General features: G+C 44.8%; 1 protein-coding gene across 3 annotated transcripts in view; it reads left to right on the forward strand.

The window, feature by feature from the left end:
* The window catches only part of ppp4r4 (protein phosphatase 4, regulatory subunit 4), a 29,908-nt gene that overhangs the window by 4,200 nt on the left and 5,986 nt on the right, over positions 1-19,722 (forward strand). For all 3 annotated transcript variants that reach the window (XM_064325416.1, XM_064325408.1, XM_064325421.1), the window contains exons 3-13: positions 10,583-10,685; positions 10,819-10,966; positions 11,712-11,785; positions 11,962-12,068; positions 13,513-13,620; positions 15,016-15,137; positions 15,715-15,837; positions 16,086-16,249; positions 18,179-18,298; positions 18,394-18,471; positions 19,588-19,677. In XM_064325416.1, coding sequence (XP_064181486.1) covers positions 10,583-10,685; positions 10,819-10,966; positions 11,712-11,785; positions 11,962-12,068; positions 13,513-13,620; positions 15,016-15,137; positions 15,715-15,837; positions 16,086-16,249; positions 18,179-18,298; positions 18,394-18,471; positions 19,588-19,677 — 1,237 coding nt within the window. The remainder of the gene's footprint in view (positions 1-10,582; positions 10,686-10,818; positions 10,967-11,711; positions 11,786-11,961; positions 12,069-13,512; positions 13,621-15,015; positions 15,138-15,714; positions 15,838-16,085; positions 16,250-18,178; positions 18,299-18,393; positions 18,472-19,587; positions 19,678-19,722) is intronic.

Raw genomic sequence — 19,722 nt, forward strand, 5'->3', positions numbered from 1 at the left:
AGCAAGCATTTTTGATTAAAGAGAATGTGTTGGGAGAAAGGTAGACAACATGAAGTATATACAACTACCTTACTTTGGAAAGATGAAAAACTATATCATCCAACGTTGTCTTTGGAAAAGTAAGGAAGTAAAATAATCTTGTAGATGACAAATAGTTTTCAGGTGTAGGAGATTTCATAAGATTCCCGAAAGCTAGGATAAGTACTGTATGTCAGATGTTTGGGATATTGATGTGGTCATTGCACCGTCCGCATATTGGGGCAGACCCCAACAATAGGTAATGCTTCTTATGTTTCCTCTTCTTATAAAAAACAAACACTGATTTACAGTGCTTTACTTGGTATTTAGAGGTATTCCACAGGTGAGGTACTGAACATGTACATTTGCATTTTTGGCTGGACCGCAACAGCGGGGCCAGCCCTACAAACGCGAATGTCTGTGTCTGAGTGAGTGACTGAGTGAGTGATGAAGTTACACCATTGGTCGGCCGAGTTATGAAGTCACACCATTGGTCGGCCGGTCCAGCCATATGCTAGGTTTTGACCTGGTCTTGTTGGAATTTAGTCCTGAGTGACTTGCACATCTCATATTTTTTTTCTGTTAGAAATTCAACATGGGGTTTAGTGTATGGCCTTAAAGTCACAAGTCAAGAGCCGTAAAAAGGTCACTTAGATTGATTCTCAGTTGAAATAAAACCTCAGGACTTTGGTCTTGGAAATCATTGGGCAGCACTTTTGCCTCACTGCAAGAAGGTCTCAGGTATGAATCTTGGCTGGGGCCTTTCTGTTTGGAGTTTGCATGTTCTCCTTGCCGCAAGATAATGATTTCAGTGGTATAGGAGAATTAACATTCAGACCACAACTATTGCTATAGCAAATTTTACTGCGCTCTGACACAATCTAGAAACTCTTTGCCATAAAACTACTTACAGTACTGTATATATTGACCGCATGACTGAAGCAGGCTCCTGAAATATTAATGCAAAATGCTTTTTGCTGCTTTTTTAATTCCTTAGAGTAGTCAACAGTCAACCAGTTAACATGCTGCACATTCTGTGCTGAGCATGTCTTACTGTTAGTTCAAATGATGTAGGTTATGGGGTATTTTGAAGGGGTTTCTGTTCAGTGACTGGACGAATCCAGCTAGTGACCTCATAATTCAGATTATTTCTGAACTTTCTTTACTACTGTATCGTAAATCTTTTTTAATCCACAGAAGAGGATGAGGCAAATAGCAAATTTCAAAATAGCACTTTGAATTCTTCATTAATGAAAAACTAACTGCCAGTTTATATAATTTATGCCCTGACAGACAACGGTGCCCTTCAAATATCCTGTTCCAGACACGAGTTAAGTAATTAAGTAAACCTTAATGTTTAATAGCATCCGATGAAATCTTTCATTTGAGTGTCTTTTAATTGGCTGAACTCAACCTATTAAAATAAGGGACAACACAATTTGTGAAACAAGCAATTTATTTGCCATTGCTATTTATAAAGACAAGGAATAATTGTTTCAGAAAGATACTGTATATTTTTCCTCAAACAATGATTACCTTATACTCTCTCTTGGCTCAACTTGAACGTCCACATTCAGACGTGTTGGTTAGCTCTGACGTCACACTGAACAGTTTATGTGTCTCCGGAGTCAGACGGGGGGTTTGTCCCCCACCCCTTTTTCCTTTTTCCCCATTCTTTTTGTGGAAATGGTGTCTGGTATCGCATTCCAGAGTAGCAGCCATGGGTCATAAAACTCCTCAGAGGAGGGTACAGAAAGAAAGTTGTTTTCATTGCACGGGGGAGAAACTTGAGACTGAAAATGTTAAATGGCGTTTAACAATGTGTGTAACAAGGTTGTGCTACTCTCTGTACATACGTCCTCTTAGTATCTCATATGTCACAAATGAGGCAACTCTATTACTTTGTTATAGTGTGCTTCTGTCAACTGAAAACCCGCTGTGTTAATCAGTCTGTACACTTGAAAATATAAACGGCATACTTACTGATTGGATTATTGGTTTTTAAAAGAATTAAGGTGACTTTTAAAGTGGCTTAAGACTTGCAAAGCATGCAGTAGGTGTTTACATGTGTATTAGACATGTTCTTTATTTTCTTAAGAGAAATTATGGAATATGAAAGTATAAAAGTAATGAGATTAAAATGAGAAACTATCATCTTAACCTCTTGCGCATAAAGTGGAGTAATATATGTTTGTGCTGTCAAGCAAAAAAATATTGATGATAATGGTGATAATAATCATTGTCATTGCTAATGATTAATGTGGCAGATTAAGATTGATAAGAAATTAATGATTATTTTAGGCTTTTCCCTTTACCAGTGTGATACAAACTTCGCCCCAGTGCCAGGCACAGTTGGGTACAGCTCATGAAATGAGGCGTGTGGAACAGTGAATTGACCAGCCGCTGACCTCCCAACCTCAGATTGGTTTAAAACTGTTTACTGGGCAGTGGATCAGTATCGTTGCCAGTGTACCAGCTTATTACTTCTTTCCGTCTCTGGGGGAAGTCAAGCGTACTCTGGTGTGGAGGTCACGCTGTTCGTCTGTGAGCAGTCACCGCTCCCTGCTCCTGAACAGAGGTGATATGCATGCCAGCCAAAGTGTAACCCCAGTATGAACTGTACTGATGCGGATGTTATGGCCTTTTTGGATCATCAAAGTTGCATTGCACAGTTCTGATTACAGTTAATACTGTGTCAAGGTTTATTCGAGTATCATGAAATTAGTATCACCCGGCCTCTGTCGAGTTGCCATGCCGTTGGTGCAGTGCAACAGAAGCTGGCGGTCTCCCTTCTGTCTGTTATGCATAGACTGGCATTCTGCTGGGTATAAATTTAGAATTCCATGCAGTAAGACGCAAACCAGATAAGCACACAAAGAGGTGGTTCAACAGGTTGGCTATGCCTTTAAATTCTGCTTGTATGCGCTTAAGAAATGAAGCACTTTTTAGGTAATGTTTCTTTCAAGCAAACGTTTCAGACAGGTGGAATGGCCAATGGATTAAGGGCTTTGCATGAGGGATCAATTGCATGAAATGGATTAAGAAATCGCAAAAACAATTTCAAGATAAATAGGCAATTGGTTATCAAATAGGCCTAAATTAAGAGGCTTTTAGTATGAACATCTTGCCTAATACAGTAAAAATACATTTAAGCAATTTAAATGGGAGATTTAAGGTAGGTTATGCTATCCTTTATAACTTTTACTGGGATAAAGTAGATGAAATATGGATTATGATTAAAACTGACAACTAAAATGGATTTAAAAACTGATGTTTTAGGCTGTCAGGGAACAGAACATGTTGACCTGAGTGCACTATGTTTCCTAGGACCTGGTCCTAGTATAGTATTAGAAGTTCATGAATGGTGATGCCTTTTTCCCAGTCAAAGCAAGAGACTGGTTATGTATTACCAGTCTGTTATGCCCATTGGAGAATCTTATTTAAAAGTAAACTGAACTGGGCCACTGAGTGTTCCTCTGGTTACCTCTGAATTAATGAGTTACTCCCAGCTCAGTCGTCAGTGATAGATGCGCCTCTCTGCAGGTGCTAATTCTCTTGTAGTACCATGTGGTAAAACCTGTAATGTCACTGGCTTGTAGTTTATGTGCATACACTTCAGTTGTGGAGCTCCTTGTGTGGCGCGGCGGTGATTCGAGAGGTACAACCAGTTATTACCAGACCTGGGTCAAATACGTATTTGTTTTGGATTCAAATACTTTTCTACGCTTTACTGATCTTGTCTGGTGTATTGGAACCAATGAAATACTCTTAAAAAGTACAAACCCCACCTTCTGGTCATATTGGCAGGCTCAGTTACACCAGGCAAGATCAATAGAGCAGAGAAAAGTATTTGAATCTAAAACAAATACGTATTTTACCCAGGTCTGGTTATTACAAATTGGAGAGGGAAAAGGGGAAATAATGCTTAAAAATGGGAAATTGATTGTTGGTGGCCCCTTCTCAGTGTCCTTGGCCTGCCACTTGCTATTGCAGTGGAATTCACGTTACCTCTGTGAAGGTCGTTAGAAGAGGTTGAGTCATGTAATCATCGCACAGCTGTGCAATGATTAAATGATGCTCCTCTGCAAAAGGTTCTCTACATTCAGAAGAAAATGGGGTTGTGATGTTGGCTTTGATTCTACTGCACATTCATATTGAACACTGTGAATGCATGAGTATCACTGAGGACTTTAGAAATGAGATGTAGGATTCTTTTCAAAAATAAATCTATCCAAGCAGTTATACGAATGTGCACTGCCTGCATTGCACATTGTACATATGAAAGATATTATATTAGTTTAATCTTCTTTATATGAACTACTGTGCACCACAGTCAATGCAGACTGTAATTTGTTTGCTTTATATTCAAAGACCCGTGAACTTGATAGGGTTCGGAGGGGCTTTTTGGAATCCTTTCTTCTGTGAGTGTTGTACGTTATTTTCTTCAAGTGATGGCATGCACACCTGCAGTTTTCAGAATGTTGAGCAACTGTAGCTGTTTCAGCTTTAAGACACAGGATTTGTCGAAGTCTCTGCATGTTAAGGTACCTGTTATTAAAATAAAACTATTAGAACTCCCTTAATTTTGCTAGAATTTCATGCCCTCTTGTCCAAATGTGTAGGCCCGTTGAAATGGGTTCAAAATGAAAAAGCATGGGTTAGGGACACACACGAGTAAATTGAAGCCATTAAATGAGTCATGGAGCTCCAAAGAAAGGGGAAATGAGAAGTATTGTTTACAACCATTATTTCGTTAATTATTGTCATTTTCTGTTTTATGTGCCTTGCTCTTTACATTCTGCATTATCATCTCCAATTAATGGTGGATTTGACTTCTTGGCTTTCGTCTTCCTTACTTTTGCCATTCTAATTCACTGCTTGTCTATGTGGCCAGTTTGTGCCATGTAGTAGCTGGCACTTCTCCTTTTTGCTTTTACCTCAATGAACGAATGAATTTATTTAAATTGTCAAATTAATTCATTCATTCATTTGTCTTGCATAATGCCAGTAACTTGTTAGTGGACATGACCAAGGTATAGCCTGAGGATTTGGTGTTACACAGCAAGTAAATCCTGATCGATAAGGCATAGGGCCGTATTTTATCCAAATTTTTATCCAAAAATGAATGTGAACATGAACTGTTATAAAGGTAAATCTGAGCACGTTTGTGAGGCTTAAACATAAACTCGCAGACGAAGTATCAGGGAGTTGGGCTTGTATTGTAAATATAATAATTGTTCATATTAAAATTTGTACCATTATACTGATTTAGCTACCTTTGATGAATGCAAGCACTACTTTATCTTTTCTGGTACAGCCATTAGCCCATATTTCTTGTTTGAATGGCGGAATCTGGCCTAAGCTTTTTTCCATTTACTTTGAATTGTGAAGATGAGGGCAGGGAAGCTGTATCTCTGCTATCAAGAGTGTTTATTTTCCCCGCACAGACTAATTCAGGAAAGTACCAGTGGCCCAGATTGCTCAGGCTCCCTTTGTACTGTAAGGAATGCTAATTAGTCCCCGGGAACTAGCTGGTCTGGCTCACTTGGGGCCATTTGCGTGAAGTGCGGAGATATTTAGTTGCCTTGAATGAAGGGCCCTGGTTCTGTAAATAGATTGCTAATTACACTGAGAATCATAATGATTTGAAACTCATTTTTATTATGCACTACATAATAAACAATCCCGTTTTTCAATCTGGGATTGAAAGGTTTTGGCTTGGGGAGGGGGGGGGGGGATTCAGTCCTGAATGGGTTAATCCTAACTGTGTATCTCCTGGAATCTAGACTCTAATACTAGTATTGGTTCATTGTGTTGAGTCTGATGCCTTTTTACTCAGGGGCGCAATAACCTACAAACCCACAATCTTCATTTCTGAGGCTAATTAAGGAGCTTATTCGTTCAGCCTCTCAGCTCCCTTGGGTAGAAAACCAGTTCTAAGAACAATGTAATTGCTCCAGTTGGCCTTTAATTTTAAAAGTAACGGATTGTGGAGTCAGGGGACATCAGCGATGACGTCAGAGTTACGCAGGCTTCTGCGGAGAGCTGTTGTACAGTGTGGGTAATGAGGGACAAGTGTTCACAGCTGACATGCTTCGGATGATGATTCATGTAATGAAATTCCCACAAAAGCCTCGGATGTATGAGGAGCCTGTCCAAAATGGTGATTTCCCTTTAGCACTTAACCCAGTTACTAGAACTTTCCGTATTCAGTACTGATAGACTGAATAGGCTTAATGTGTTTATCTGAACATTTTAAGGGCACTGGACAGTTAAGGGTGCATTAGGTGTGCCAGAGCAATCGTGCACTCTATCAATGTGGACGTCATTAATTCTCATTTTACAGCTAGATCTGTCAAAGGATCACTTATCCATCGTGACTGTTTGGCTTCCTAGATCCATATCAGCATGGCACGGAGGAACAGCTGTTTCAAACCGCTCATGTAGTTTACCTAGTGCAACCAGGTGGAATGAGCTGGTTACGCTGAAGGTTGGATCACGGACCGCCGTGGTAACGGTGCAGGCGGCCTGGAGTTTGAACGGCAAACACGGGCTTCGGCGGAGGAATCCATCATTGTTTGACGCGTATTTACTCAGCAGACGCCTTTATCTGGAGCACTTCCATTTTACGTGGCTCCTCTTCAGTGCGGCTCGTGACGTCACGTTTCAGATTGCCTCGAGCTATTTCGATTAGCGGGAAGGGAAAACCAGTTAGCCTAAGTGCCGTGCTCTAAATCAACTTAGTGTAAAGGCAGATTTAGCGAGGAGGTTCTGAGATGCGGGTCGTTGTACGGGAGAGCGCGGGGACTGCGTCTGGGGGTGGGGCCAGCGCTGCTGCACTCTCTGAGCGCTCATTCCAGCCTTAGCAAAGGCTCGCCTCGCTATAGCGCCGCGCGCTTTCTTCAGCCTTTCTCCCTCTGCGTCCACAGCCCAGGAGCCTCTCCAGCTTTTCTCCTGCCTGTCTTTATGCCTGCTGGCTGCTCGCCTCACCATTTCAGACAGAGGTTATTTTGGTCCTGGCGGGAAACAAAGGCTGACCTTGCGTCGCTGCCTGAGATGGTGGCATTGAAGAGAACTCGCCGGTTAGCCGGGCGGCGCATGTGCAGCCAGAAACGCGAGCGTCCGACGGCCGTCGCCTCCCGCTGGAACGACGTCTTCGTGGCTCTTCTGACGCCCCCCCACCCCCCTCCCCTCGTGCACTCGAGGCCTTGCGTTTGGCCTCCCCTCAGAGCAGACCGCACAAGCTGCCGCGAGCCGCCCGAGCGCTGCCGGAAACACGGCCAGCTGGAGAGCCGGCCTCTCAAAGCCGCGCGGGGCCACTTGTCGCCGCTCTCCTCCAAATCGGCTCCTTTCCCCCGCTGCTCCCCTCGCTTTGAAACGCCGTGCGGCGGACATTTGCCGAGGGAGCCTTTTGATCTGAAGGGAAATGATTCTCTGTTGGTGTGCCACCGGATCCGGGGCTCAGTAAAACCACCGGGCCCTGAAGGAGTTTAGGGGGGTGTTGATCGAGGCTACTTCATTTTGGAACCAAGTCGCTGTTTCCGCACCAGGTGCTCCAAGCTGTTGATTAACCAACATTATGATGCAAAACATTGCTATTAACAGTGGTTGACTGAAGCAGTGGCTTTGTGCTGGAATTTTCCTGGCACAGTGGAGAGCCCGTTAGACATGCTTGAGAGCCCAGTGTTTGGACATGGACTCCGCTCTCAACATGGCACAGCCTGAATCATATTCAAGGCATCTGTCACCTCAGAGAATCCGAGGCCTGTGCAGTGAAGAGTAGTGGTGAGGGCTCTGGGCCCGTAGCAGGCTAGCTTTCGGCCAGATCCGGGAGAGGCCTCCTGCTGATGTATTCTAGGCACCAGGGAAACGCCTGCAGTTAATGGGTTATAGAATTTACAAGCGGCTGTGCATAACAGTGTCAGCCGGGTGGATAGCTGCAGTAATAACAGTGTCTGATGCCAGTTCGCTCTGGGGTTGTGAGTTTGTAGGAGACAACAGCAGGGGCCCACAGGAAAAGACAACAGCAGGGACCCAATGATTATGTGTCGGTGTATGTGCCTGAATTTATTTGTGTTGCTTTGTGTGTCCTAGAAAGAGTGTGTGTGTGTGTGTGTGTGTGTGGGAGTATGTGCGCATATGCATGCGCGTGTGTGTGCATTTATGTGTGTGTGTGCATGTGTATGTGTGTGTGTGTGTGTGTCTGTGTGTGTGTGTGTGTGTGGGTAGGGGCTAAAGGTAAAGTCTTTAGCCTGTTAGTCTATTCGTTACAGCGGCAGCTTGCCCTGTAGTGTTTTTCTTTGAAGGAGGGCTAGGTGGGACTTGTGCCAGCTATGACAGTATAATCATTCCTGTGGAGACCACAGAATTGCCCTTTATGGGCACGGATGGGGGGGAGGGAGGGCGGGGGGGGCAGCCTCATGAGCACTAAATAAAAACAGGAAAACGTTCAGCTGACCAATCATTAACCGGGACTCCGGGAGGTAAGCGCCGCTGCGCGGAATGTGCGCTCGTCTCCGGCCTCCTCATTACGGCTCTGCCGCAGAGCTACTTTCTGCTGAGATCAGGCTCTTCCCAGCGACTGGCTCTGCCGGGTGAAAAGTAATTGCTCTGGAGGTTCTGATGAAGTCTCATTATCGCACACTTCTTAAAGTTTATATATATATATATACATATATATATACACACATATGTACTTTGTATTTCTGATAAGCTGGGGTGGGTGGCTGGACACACTGCGTGACATGTTCTTCAGCACCCTTCTGTGGGGCCAGTTGTGCCAAGGTTTCGCTACCCCTGGATGAGCCCACCTCCACATTTCCCCGCCCACTTTGCACACAGCCAACGGCACTGACCTCCCCCCAACCCACCGTGGTGAAATGCTACATCAGGACGTGAGGCCTGAAGCCCCGTCCTGCTTTAGCAGTTAGCACTCACAACTCCCATTCTGAAGGCAGTTGTCGATGGACTTCATGCTGTCTGTTGTCCTCTTCCTGGGTTTTGTGATGCAGCGGTGAATAACGTCCCGAGCGGCAGAAGGGAAAGTTTAGCTCTTTTGGAGCTTTCGAGCGTCCCCCGGCTGGCTTCGTAACCCAAGTTCCTGACTCGCCTTCAATTGGCAGTCAAACCTAATTACAAATGTTAAGGCAGCTCTTTTTACTTTCCAGGCATCGCCGGGCCCAAGCATTTTCAGGGAGATCAAAGTACCGTGCCATGCGGCCGGGTCATGTTACCGGGCCTCTCAACACCGGGGCTTAATTGATTAAGTCAGCCTTGTCTTCAGGCCCATCTGGTCCTTTCTCATATCTTCCCCCATTCAAGCATTAAATAAATCGAGCTATTTGCAGCCGCAAGAGAATATCACTCATATACAAGGAGTGCAACGGCTATGACCAATTTTCCTTGGGCTCTTTTCCAACCCGACTTGGCAACGACCCCAGTCGTTTCCTAGTTATTAACTAACTCTATCAACAAAAGGCAACCCGAAGAAAGCCTATCTCTTTAAAGAAATTAATACCTGTTAATAGTTTATTATGCATTGTGTCACAGTGTGAAAACTGATAGACGCAGCGGTGAACAGGGGAGAAGCGGTCACGTCTCTCGAGTAGTCGGGCTCACGAGAATGATTGCAAGTTTGAAAGGCAGGTGGTTTGGTGGAGAGATGAAAATTTAATTTACGATTTTATTCTGTACTGGGTATGTCATGAGGGAGTGCTGCAGTATGCAGCTGCTTTATCTAAGAGGCTGTGGATCACAAAATTGAATAAATACTATTAGTTCTAAATGCTGTATTATGACTTCAGAAATGAAAAGTTCATAACAGTGTTTTCCTCTCAACGACCACAGACTCAATTGCTTATTTCAACTGGAATCGGACAAACGACTAACAACCTATTAGAAGGTTCTGCTTGTAAATTGCCTGAAGGGGAGTGCATTGAGTATTGATTTTAATAACCATTGTTGATTAAAATTTAACAGGTGAACTGGGATTACAGTTGCTAAAGTTAAAGATTCAGAGACGGGTGTGCTGGAAACCCTCCAGACCGCACCTTCTCTAGAGGTTGGTTCCTGCAACTGTTGGTTCCTGCAAAGGGAATCTGAGAAGGAAATTCAGTTAGCTCGCAGTTAGGTGCCCTCTTTCCTTCAGAACACACCCATCTCCCTGAATGTAATTTCCCATGCCAACCCAACAAGGCTGTGCAGTCAAATAGTTGAGAGTGGACTTGTTTTGGTCTTAGTTTAATTGCAGGACTAAATGTACTTTCAGAAGCTGCCAGGTTGAATTGCTGAAGAACACAGTGGAACACCAACTACCTACTACAATATTGTGTACATCCACATTAAATGCCATTGTATATACAGCATTTGTTGAATGTTAGACTCAAAGGTCATGAATTTATGCTTTTAAGGTACTGTAATGACTTCATAATGTATCAGGAGGCAAAATCGTTGCTCTGAATAATCCAGTGTCAGCCTATACTGTCACATTTTTCATGCGTTGGTAGTTTCTCTCAGTGGCTCTTAGTGGCTCAAAGCCTCGTAAATGCTGCTCTTTCCTGTTCAGCTCGGGACAGGATGTACAGCGGGCCAGCGTGGTCGTCAATCTGCCGAACCTGGTGCGGCAGAATCCAGCCGAAACGTTCCGGAGGGTCGTGCCAAAAGTCAGGGTGAGCCAAACTTCATCCCCCCCCCCGCGCCCACTGTTTGAGAACACAGACCTCTGAGCACTGTTAAAGATTCCTTTAATCCCACCACGTGTAGTTGAGTTAAAGATTGATATTGAGCTCCGCCCACACACAGGAAGTGCTTCACGTTGCCGGGGTGGAGATGCAGCTTGCTGCCGCTGGCTCCTTCCTCACCATCCTCCAAGATGACATCATTCTCATCCAGACACACACTCACTCCATCCTGCAGATTGTCCTACTCAACCTGGATCACCGGGACACAGGTCAGTATTGAGGGGGACCGGGAGAGTGGGGAGACTTCATTACGGTCAAAGGTTACCTGTCATATTGGAAAGCTCTGCAAATAAGGGCTATTGTACATTTTCCATGTTTATATGAGGGGTTATGAGTTTGACCACCGTCCATTGATTTTGGTTAAGAGAGCGACAGAGAATTGAATATCATTGAATATCATATCATATTTAAGCATTTCTGGATTGTTCCTTATGCCCTGCATTAGAACACCAACTATTACAATTACAGAATTTGTGTAAGTTTACACAAACATAAACCGTAATTGTTATGTAATTGTCCGCCCTTAAAAAAGGAACATTAGCGTGTCTGAAAGAGCTGAAGCACACTATATGGGGTATTATAATGGGCCATTGTAGCTGCTCCTCTGTGCCGGCCTGTCAAGTCAAAATACAACCGGTGTCTGGCGTACAAAGCTGAGACCAGAATGCACTTTTGTTTGGCTTTTTTTTCCTGTGTGGAAGAGAAGACTACTGTCTGAATTCCCTGCTGGGCTTCGCTGACGTGATTTAGTGCCACGGGTGGACTGTAACCGTGTCCCCTACTGGCATTCCCACACAGCCTGTTCTGAATGTAAAAATAGCCTTTGGATCTGGGCGGACATTTAAAAAATACTGCTATTGCGATTGTTCTTTGATTTATTTATGAGGACTGATATGGTTCACTGTTGATGACACTATATGCATTTGTCAGTGACTCTGTTTTTTTTTTTGGCAGTGGTCAGCAATGCGTGGCTGGAAACATTACTATCAGCAATCGATGCTTTACCAAAGGAAACTATCAGGCAAGAGGTAACGGATAACAGCTTAAGATTCACTTCCATCCTGTGCATTTAACGAATCTGATGAACGATATTAAAAGCACTGCTTCCCTTGTCCTCGATTCTCAGGATGTGTGTCTGCAGTGGATTGTATTGGCTTGTTCTCAGCCTTGATCTGACAGCCTGCTCCCGTTTGCTCGCGCGCAGATCTTGAACCCGCTGGTGTCGAAGGCTCAGCTGTCCCAGTCGGTGCAGGCTCGCCTGGCCAGCTGTCGCATCCTGGGGAAGGTGGCCGGCAAGTTTGAGTCTCAGATGTGAGTTGCCATGACAAGACCTACTTTCGGAATTTCAATTTGGATATGATTCCAAAGGCTGAAATATGGAATTGCACCAATAAAAACTAATTGGAGAGATTATTGGAGAGGCTTGCCCAAGCACACATGGATATTAACTAAAGAGAACAAGTGAACTCAAGCATCTAGCAGGTCCTTTATTTTATGTCAGTTCCAAGGCTGTGTACTGTATGTGTCTACTGTTGATGAGATGTTTTATGACTGTTAGCTTCTCAAAGATGCTTTACAAGTTATGTTGTTGTATCAGCAATTCTCTACAGGCTTTTCCTTGATGTGAAAATGGTCTTGTGCTCCCCATCATTGGGCCAGTGGTCATATGTAGGGTCATTCCACATTGGTGGTATTGACCCCTAATAACAGTCAAGGTCTAAAATGCTTGGATAAACTGCAAATTATTTTTAAAGTATTAAACTTCAGTAAATACGAGAACATCAGAGAGAAGGCTGTTAAGTTTTGCGATCTCCCACTTTCTTCACTTTACTATGTTAATATGTGAACATTAAAGTTGTCCATAAAGCAGCTATAAGACAAACTGATGATACCTTTTATAGTATACGGGGGAAATATTTTAGATCTAATAATTAGTCTCTGCTGTCATCCCACTGATTAAAAATTACCGTCCAGCTAATGTTTTGGATAAAGTATGGTGTGACCTGCTCCATCATTTTCAGTTGTTTTGTCCCAGAAACACATTTTTGCTTTATATTAGAGGAGAGTCTCAGCTTTCTTGTGATATTAATATTATCTTTCCGCTCCATTTTTTCAGCAAGATATGGTGATTTAAAATCATAGCTGTCTCCAAACGCCTGAGAAAAAAGGCTGTGTCCATGTCTGATTTGACAAAAATAACATTTCCGCACAAACAAGCCGTTGCGAGCTCTGACTCAAAACAACAGAACATGTTTCCCAATACCAAGGATTAAGGTGCTATAAATATCTGCATCATTGATTGAAGAACACAATGAGATTTTTCCCGACACAAACCTTTGCAGCTCTGATTAGCGGGTGGCAACGGCAACAAGATTAGCGTCACTGCGCGTGATGGCCTTGCCCACAGAGCCCATAAGTGTGCTTTCTTGCTGTCGTGCTTCTCTCTCTCTCTCTCTCTCTCCTCTCTCTCTCTCTCTCTGCTTTACTCCAGTTATCAGTGGGTTGCACTGTGGCCCCAAATAAATAATATATTAAGTGTAGTTTTAATGGTTGTTTTCCCTTTTTTCCCACATTAGCGCTCACAAAATTTGCTTTGGCACACACCAAAGATTTCTCTATGCAGGAAAAACAGTGAACTGTTGGAATATGTTTAGCTTCGTAGCCATGCTTGTGCATTGTAAATGTGATGCTGTTCGGCTCTCTGAAGGCCGTGGTCCTCCCGCGGGGCTAACCCGCGGTCTCCGATGCTCCCCAGAGTGAAGAAGGACCTGTTGCCCTTGGTCAGGTCGCTGTGTCAGGACGTGGAGTACGAGGTGCGCTCCTGCATGTGCCACCAGCTGGAGAACATCGCCAGGGGAATCGGGTAAAAAGAAAAGAATAAACGAAACCTTCTGGACCTTTCTCATGATAATCAATACGGATCCTAAGAGTCCAGGCTCTCTCACGGATCTCTTAGGCACCGGTCCAGTATCACAGTGAGCCCTCTGCAAATCCAGCAAGGCTCCCTGCCATGAAAACACAAAGCCCCTCTCCCCACCCCCCGTCACCAGCCAAAATAATAGGAGAGGCCTGTTGTGTGAAATATGGGCAGTGTAACATGCTGATATATGTGCTGGAAAGCTAAGGGTTGGATCCTGAACCCGTGCGCCTGTGAGGTTCTTAACTTTCGACGCTTCAGTAAATATCCAGCTGTAGCGACAGCAGTATGTGTAAAAATACACACCGCGTTTGTCAGCCTGGATAAGGTTGTTTGCTCAGCAAATAAATAATAGGATGTAGGCAGCGCAAGGTGGATGAAGGTGGAGAGACACAGCTCGGGACAGTCTATGTCAAATTTCAGTGTGAGAGATGCTGTGCCTCCCCCCCCTTGCGCTCCATTGAAAAGGTGCGTAATGCATTCAACTCAGGTAGGGGAAGCCTCAGTGCAGCCTGCACAAATCCCCGGAGCTGCAGCTGGTGAATAATGCCTCCCTCTGAGCTCTGCTCAGTCTGGGATCTCGCGGATTTTGATTGGACGCTGAGTTCGTGAGGAGTCTGGCTCGGTAAACGGCAACGGTTTTCTAAAAATGGTTCACGGTCTCCTGGCTTATACCTTTGGCTGATACGTGGAACGGTGAGGAAGCGCAGCTTTTTTCCGGGCACAGCCGGCTGCGTAAAGTAAGCTCCCGCCGCTCGGGCGCGATTGTTGCGGAGCAGCGTTGCGTTGCGGAGACACGCCGTCGAGCGGTGATGCAGGGTCAACTGCCCGCTGTGTTGACGTGAACCTGCTGAAAACAAACCGATGACTTGACTTGACATGACTTATCGCACGTGGTCGGGGGTTACAGACTCACCCGCTGGCTTCAGTTACTCCCGCACGTTTAACTGCCTGCTTGCACTGCTGTGTTTGCCTAACATGTCCTGCCCGGACACGCAGAGAAATTTCAGCTGTTACTTTATCAGTCGAGCAATCTTTATGCCACACAAGTGGCCTCCCCTACATAGAAAAACATAAATGGCCATCCAGATTACTGCTTTGTTATGATTTACAGTGGTGTGAGGGTAATATATTCGTCCTAGGCATCCGATTGAAGAGTGTGTTTGTATCTGACTGAAGTATGTTCGCGTGCGTGCGTGCGTGTGTGTGTGCGCATATATGAGGTGTATGCATCTCCTTCATGTAGAACGCAGAATACACTCAAATGTGTGTGACTGCAGAACAGATGTTATTAGATGTTTGAGTGCTTGTCTCATACACGCCGTGCCCCCCCTCCCCCAGCGTGGACCACACCAAGGCGGTGGTGCTGCCGGAGCTGGTGGAGCTGGCCCGGGACGAGGGGAGCACCGTGCGGTTATCCGCCTTCGACACCATCGTCAACTTGCTGGAGATGTTCGACAACGGTGAGCCCTCCTCATGTTACAAATGTCTGTTGTGACACGTATACTCCAAACAATGCGGTATGAATTTTTAATGCATAAACGTGTCTTTTGCCATATGGCAGGGGTTCCCCGACTCAGGTCTTTCACAGAATGGAAAATTGTTAGCGTTTAGAATAAATATTTTAGATATGGTTTACTGGCCTGGTTTACTCATCCTTGGCAATACTGTGATATTACCATTGTAAATTGAAATATCTATACAGTAAAAACATCTGTATTTTGTGTAATAGCTATATATCTTACACAGGTCCAACTTCATTTTGCATGTATTCTGAATTATATAGAAAAATGTCCCATCAATATAAAGCAAATTTGTAAGGCGCATGTCTGGATGGCCTGATTGGCACCATAAAAACCAATGCAATAAAAAAACCTGAATGAATCTCTTATTTACATATCAGTGATTCACTTCAGGCTCTCAAATAAAGAGAATGCTACTGTATCATTACAATTTGTAGAATAACTTGAATAACGTGAATTAATTCCTATTGTGTTGGCACGACCTCTGTAACACCCTCCCTCTCCTCCTCACTTGCAGATGACCGGACTCGTGTTATATTTCCGTTGGTGAAGGCGTTCTGTGAGAAATGCTTCAAAGCTGATGAAGCAGTTCTGGCCTCTCTGTCATTTCAGTATGGAAGGCTGTGCCATGGCCTCTCAGGTAGAGTCTGCTGTTCGTTCACAGTCACTGGCACTATACCCTTTCCGGAGACCCAGTTACAGTACTGAAACTTGGTAGCTCATATGAAACTGGGGATTGCATTTTGTCAGGTAAGCAAGGGTTTCAAAAAGCGAATGTTCACTCTGAGACTACAGTGTAGAGGAGGTAGACACAGCTAGAGCTAGTCTTGCTGATAAATCTTGCCCTTTAAGAGCTGCAGTGACTGTCCTATCTCCACATTTCCACAGGGAGCTTCACAGAGGAGCAGCACCTGTGGTTCCTTGAGTTCTATAAGAAGCTGTGCATTCTGGGCCTTCACCTGGAGAACGGACACTGTGAGAGCCAGGCGTACCCACTTGAGCTGGAGAGGAAGTACGAGCTGGTGCGCAAGAACTGTGCCTACAACTTCCCCGTGAGTGCCAAGAGCCACCGTTCGCCAAAAAGATCCGGGGAGACCATTGGCGATCATTGTCAGTGCACCTGACTGGGCACACCTGAACACACCTGAAGTCTTATCGGCACTTTATTTTTATACATGGTACCAAATGTTTATCCGCCTCTGCGTGGTAGGCCCTTTCTGTAGAACGGGAAACATTAAAACCATAAAAAATATGGAGATAAAACAATAGCAAAGGGAAGATTCGCCTCCCTGGGTGTTGAAATGAGAGGCAGCTCAACCCAGCAGGAGATGAGGATTACCATCCCTCTGCTGTGAAACCCCACATTAGCATGGCGTTGCATAAACAGAAACATGAACTATACCAGCTCCATCCATTTCCTACCCTTCAAGTGCTCTTTTATTTTTCTTTTTCTGTTGTTGGTGAGAACCATTTTCTTCCTGTTTATCACTCTATTATTGCTCATTTTGCTCAAAAAGCATTGGGTGCCCGCATAAATCAGTAGCTGTAGCTTTCGTAGAATTTTGCCTTCATTATTTCACACAATTCCTGACAATGTATATTGACACTGATGCCATCGTTTCATGTTACGGTAGTAGCTATTTTGGTAGTCAGTCCCGTGCCAGGCAAACAATAGGTAACAAGCTGTGGAGCTCCGTTGCGTGGCCTTGATTTCTCCAATGGCTACCGCAAGGTCAACAAATGGTAAATAAAGAAACCTCGCTACCAGAAGCCTGGCTCTATGCCATTCATTGTGTAGGCACTCAAACCGGATCACCACGCACCCGATATGGGCATATATGTAGCCTGGTCTGCCCTCAGTCCTGCCACAGACAGGTTTCTGTTAGCACCTCCATGATAAAAGGTTACCCCGCAGTCACCCAGTTCCTTCAGGAGGCTGCTGGGAGGCACGCGGGACAATGCAGGTGGTGAAACCCCAGAGGACCCCGCTGGTGCTGCTTGTCCCAGGCCTTTTGTTCACAGAACTCCTCTGAGCCCTGATAGGTGTACATGCACCACTTCAATAATGCATCGCTCACTGTGGGGACTGACAGAGGCAGATCTATTAAATACATATGCCCTAATTTGCCTGAGAGTTTTTGTGCCTGCACAAATATATATATATATACAGTAGAGAGACTTGAATCCATGCCTGGGTTTACAGTATAGAACTGTTACACTCTTTGGAGCTTATCCAATTGTCCAAACTGAAATCGTATTATTCAAAATGATCAGGTCTGCATAGCAAGTGTACTTTAGGTAATTTGCTTTAATAAAATAAAAATGGAAAAAGGCAGCAATAATATAATTAAAGTGCTGTTGAATACTCAAGATTTCAAATTAGGTTTAACCATTTGAATAAGTTTATTAACAGCATCAGGTGCACTTTTGACCAAACATATGGCTCTTAGCTCATTATGAAATGTTTTTTGTAAGTTGTAAGGTTTTGAACTAACATGGAATCAGAAGTCTGGATCCAAAATCCAAAACTTAATTTTTACGAAGGTACAGTAATAGAAAATGGTGGTAAAATCCTGATTCAACACCTTCAATTCAACATCAGCGATTAGCTGATGTTTATCTGTTCATGTGCCATGCTGCATTTTTGTGTTTTCATGACCTGTGATGTTTAGTTTTTGTGAAAAACACAAATTTCACCTATCCAACTAACCCTGTGCCACATACACATGCATGACCACGGTCCCACAGTTCATATTCGATGGGCTTTGGAGCAGTGGTTAAACTTTTATGACCTTCGTCTAAAATAAAGGACAGAACAGGTTTGACACCTTAGTAGTCATATACGCATTGTCACTCCAAAACAATTGGGCTGTGAGCTGTGTGGACTCGGCTGCCTCTTTCTCATACACAGGAGTCACTGAGGTATGATGAGTATTGTAAACATCCCTGCCCCCCTTTCACGTTCTCGTCTTCTCTTCCAGGCCATGGTGTTGTTCGCTGACCCTAAATGCTTCCTGTCGGAGCTTTACCCCACTTTCTCCAGCCTGTGCAACGATCCAGAAATTTCCGTCCGGCGCACGGTGGCCTCTGGCTTCCATGAAGTAAGACCGTGACTGTCGGTTAGCGAGCGCTTTTATGACCACAGCGGCATCTGTGACTTACATTGACACAGCCCCCCACCCCCTTTCTCTTCCAGGTTGTTAAACTGTTGGGCCCCAATGTGCATTACATTCACAAGGAGCTGGTTGCCTTGCTACAGGACGACTCCCTGGAGGTAAAACCGATATTTCGCGCTTTGTACTTCAGTCGCGATGACGAATCCCACGACTCCCTTTTTTATGCAATCTTTTACTTTTTCATTTATTTGCACCTGGAATTTACAGGGCCATCCCACTTGAAAATATATGAGCCCCAGATACTGAAGTCTCAGTGAAAAGGGTTCTTGCGGGGGCCCCTTTAAAGCGCGATTGCTCTGGAAAGATCCGTGCGGAGCGAAGGTCCCCGCGCCGCGCCGCGTGCGTGTGAGACGCCATGACGAGTGACGAGCGGATCCGACTGTGGCGGTAATGAGTCGTCGTTTGGCGGCGGAGCCCAGCGGCCGCGTCAGACTGAGCGCGTGCGTGGGCGGGTGGGCGTGCGGGCCTGACACCGTCGGTTAGGAAGCCTGCGGACGTGCTCCGCATGGCCGAGAGGGACGAGCGCCCGGGGGGACTCTCTCTCCGTACCGCGTGCGCTGAAAGGCAGCGTGCTGCTCGGGGGCCCCCGGAGAGGGAAACATATCTATATCAACAGCCCAGCGGCTGCCTGCTCAGAGCCTGCAGTGCAGTCCGCAAGTATTTGCCAGAGACGCAATTTTAGTTCTTTTGGTTCTGTGCTCCAGCAGATTGGACATGAAATGAAACTATGAATATGAGGTTAAAGTCCTCAGATTAAAGCTGTCAGCTTTAATCTGAGGGTATTTACATCCATATTAGGTGACCCGTGTAGGAATTACAGCCCCTTATATACATAGTCCCCCTATTATAGGGGACCATATGTAATTGGACAAATTAACATAATCAGAAATATGGTAATCATATTTAGTACGATATGATAACCGTTTAATTTCAAACCCAATATGCTGGGTTTGAATACAGAGTGAAAATACCAAAAATTGTGTCACCGTCCAAATACTTACGGACTGCACTGTACCCTGTACACTCCACTCTATGTTTTGACCATGATGTATTTGAGGGGCATGACATCAAGGCACACTGTACAGCAAGTAAGATTGTTCTGTTAAATTTATATTTTTAAAGCCTGTCTTGTGGGGGCAAAAGCCTAATACCATTTTCCTGTTGGAAAGTGAGTAAAAGGTTTGACTGGTGGCGTCTGCTTCCTCTGTGCGTAGGTGTTGGACGCTTTGACGAACACTCTGCAGGAGACACTGGAGCTGGCCACGTCGAGAGGAGAGGGGGCTGGGCCTGGGCGTGAGAGCAAGGTGTGCTTCACGGTGACATCACTGCGGAAATTCTCTGCCGCTCAT

Source organism: Anguilla rostrata, chromosome 1 (genome assembly GCF_018555375.3).
Source record: "Anguilla rostrata isolate EN2019 chromosome 1, ASM1855537v3, whole genome shotgun sequence".
Classification (NCBI taxonomy): Eukaryota; Metazoa; Chordata; class Actinopteri; order Anguilliformes; family Anguillidae; genus Anguilla; species Anguilla rostrata.